The 1745-nt window shown below is 66.2% G+C and overlaps 1 protein-coding gene across 1 annotated transcript in view; it reads right to left on the reverse strand.

Annotated features, from left to right (window-relative positions):
* MVD (mevalonate diphosphate decarboxylase) overlaps nt 1–1745 on the reverse strand; it is a 2912-nt gene continuing 1167 nt past the window's right edge. Inside the window, exons 5-10 of the mRNA XM_021408484.1 lie at nt 1503–1702; nt 1353–1427; nt 864–1082; nt 679–794; nt 169–277; nt 1–99 (exon numbers count right to left, since the gene is read on the reverse strand). Of these exons, the coding sequence (XP_021264159.1) occupies nt 19–99; nt 169–277; nt 679–794; nt 864–1082; nt 1353–1427; nt 1503–1702 (800 nt within the window). The 3' untranslated portion in view covers nt 1–18. The remainder of the gene's footprint in view (nt 100–168; nt 278–678; nt 795–863; nt 1083–1352; nt 1428–1502; nt 1703–1745) is intronic.

Raw genomic sequence — 1745 nt, forward strand, 5'->3', positions numbered from 1 at the left:
TCGCAGTGTCCCCCGCTCTCAGGCTGAGCGGCATGGCAGCCCATCAGGGCCCAGCAGGTGCTGGCTGGGGTCATCCAGGAGCTGAGGGCCAGGGCCGGGCTGTGAGGACAGGAGATGTGTTAGGGGACAGCAGGGAGTGCTGGGGTCGGGGCCCTGTCCCCCCCGTACCTTGGTGTGCAGGATGTAGCGAATGGCCCCTGGCACCGGCTCCACCACCACGGCTGACACCAGCTCCTCCGGCAGCACCGCCGTGCCAACGGGCCGGCCTCGCAGGAACCTGCAGCACAGATGGCACTCAGCTGTCCCCAACCCCGTCCCACGTCCTTGTCCCATGGATCCATCCCCACTCCCATCCCACTAGCCCCCATCTCCATCCCTATCGCCCTCCCACCAGTCCCTATACCCATCCCCATCCCCACTCCCATCCCACCTGTCCCCATCCCCATCCCTATCACCATCCTACCAGTCCCTATACCTGCCTCAGTTCCCATTTCCACCCCACCTGTCTCCATCCCCATTCCCATTCCCACCCCAACTGTCCCCATCCCCATCCCTATCACCATCCCACCAGACCCTATACCCATCTCCATCCCCATACCCAGCCCATCAGCCCCTATCTCCACCCCCATCCCCATTCCCAATTCCCATCCCATCAGTCCCAGATGACAGCACCCTTACTGGTCCCCGTTGGAGGCGGGTGGGAAGCTGCGCCTCACCACCTCCACGAACTCATCCACCGTGTCCTCCAGCATGAAGACGACAGCATTGGGGCCAGCATCGAAGGTGTAGGCCACCTGGGGACAGGGATGCAGTGAGAGGGGCACAGTGCCAGTGGGACGGGGCCGCGGGGGGGGCTGCCCCACCTTGGTGCGCCCATGGTGGGCGTTGAAGCGGTGTGCCAAGGCGATGATGCGCTGCGAGACGTCGTTGAGGTAGAAGATGGGGGGGAAGGTGTCGAGGCAGGTGGCGTGGAACTGGTTGCTGTCCTGCATGGTCAGCTGGCCGAAGGCCTCGAAGTCCCGATCCCGGATGCTGCGTGCCATGCGGGACATGCGCTCCGGCACCACCACCTCGGCGCGGTACTACAGGGGGAGCACCAGGGGGGGGTCATCGTGGGATGGATCCCATGGGATCTGCTTCCCCACAGCCCCAGTGTACCGAACCACTGGAGGAGATCCTGGCGACCCCCAAGCCCAAACCCAACCCATCCCATCATGGCCATGTCCCCACGTGCCACATCTCCGCAGTTCAGGGACACCCCCAGGGATGGGGCTGCCCCACCTCCCCGGGCAGCCTGTGCCGACGCATCACCGCTCTTTCAGAGCAGAAATTTTCCCAAATATCCAACCCACCTTCAGCAGGGGGCTGGTCTCCACGCTGGTCTGCATCCCCGCCGTGCTGCCCACCGCCTTCTTCTCCCCGCTGACCTACACAGGGACCGCAGGACGTGGGCACTCCCCCAAGGGCCAGCACCCGGCCCCAGGGGCAACCCCATCCCTCACCACCAGCACGAGGACGCTCAGCTCCGGCCAGTGCGTCTCGGGTGCCAGCTGCTGTGCCACGCTGTCCCTGCCGTCCGGCCGCTCCCCGCGGTGCCACTGCACGAATCCCCCCAGCATGCTGCGGCACGCGCTGCCCGACCCGCGCCGTGCCACCTCCGACAGCTCGCCCTCCACGCAGTACAGCCGCGCCAGCGCCGACACTGCGAGGACGACGACGCCGCGGTCACGCTGTCCCCACCACGC

The sequence above is a fragment of the Numida meleagris genome, chromosome 10 (genome assembly GCF_002078875.1).
Source record: "Numida meleagris isolate 19003 breed g44 Domestic line chromosome 10, NumMel1.0, whole genome shotgun sequence".
Lineage (NCBI taxonomy): Eukaryota > Metazoa > Chordata > Aves > Galliformes > Numididae > Numida > Numida meleagris.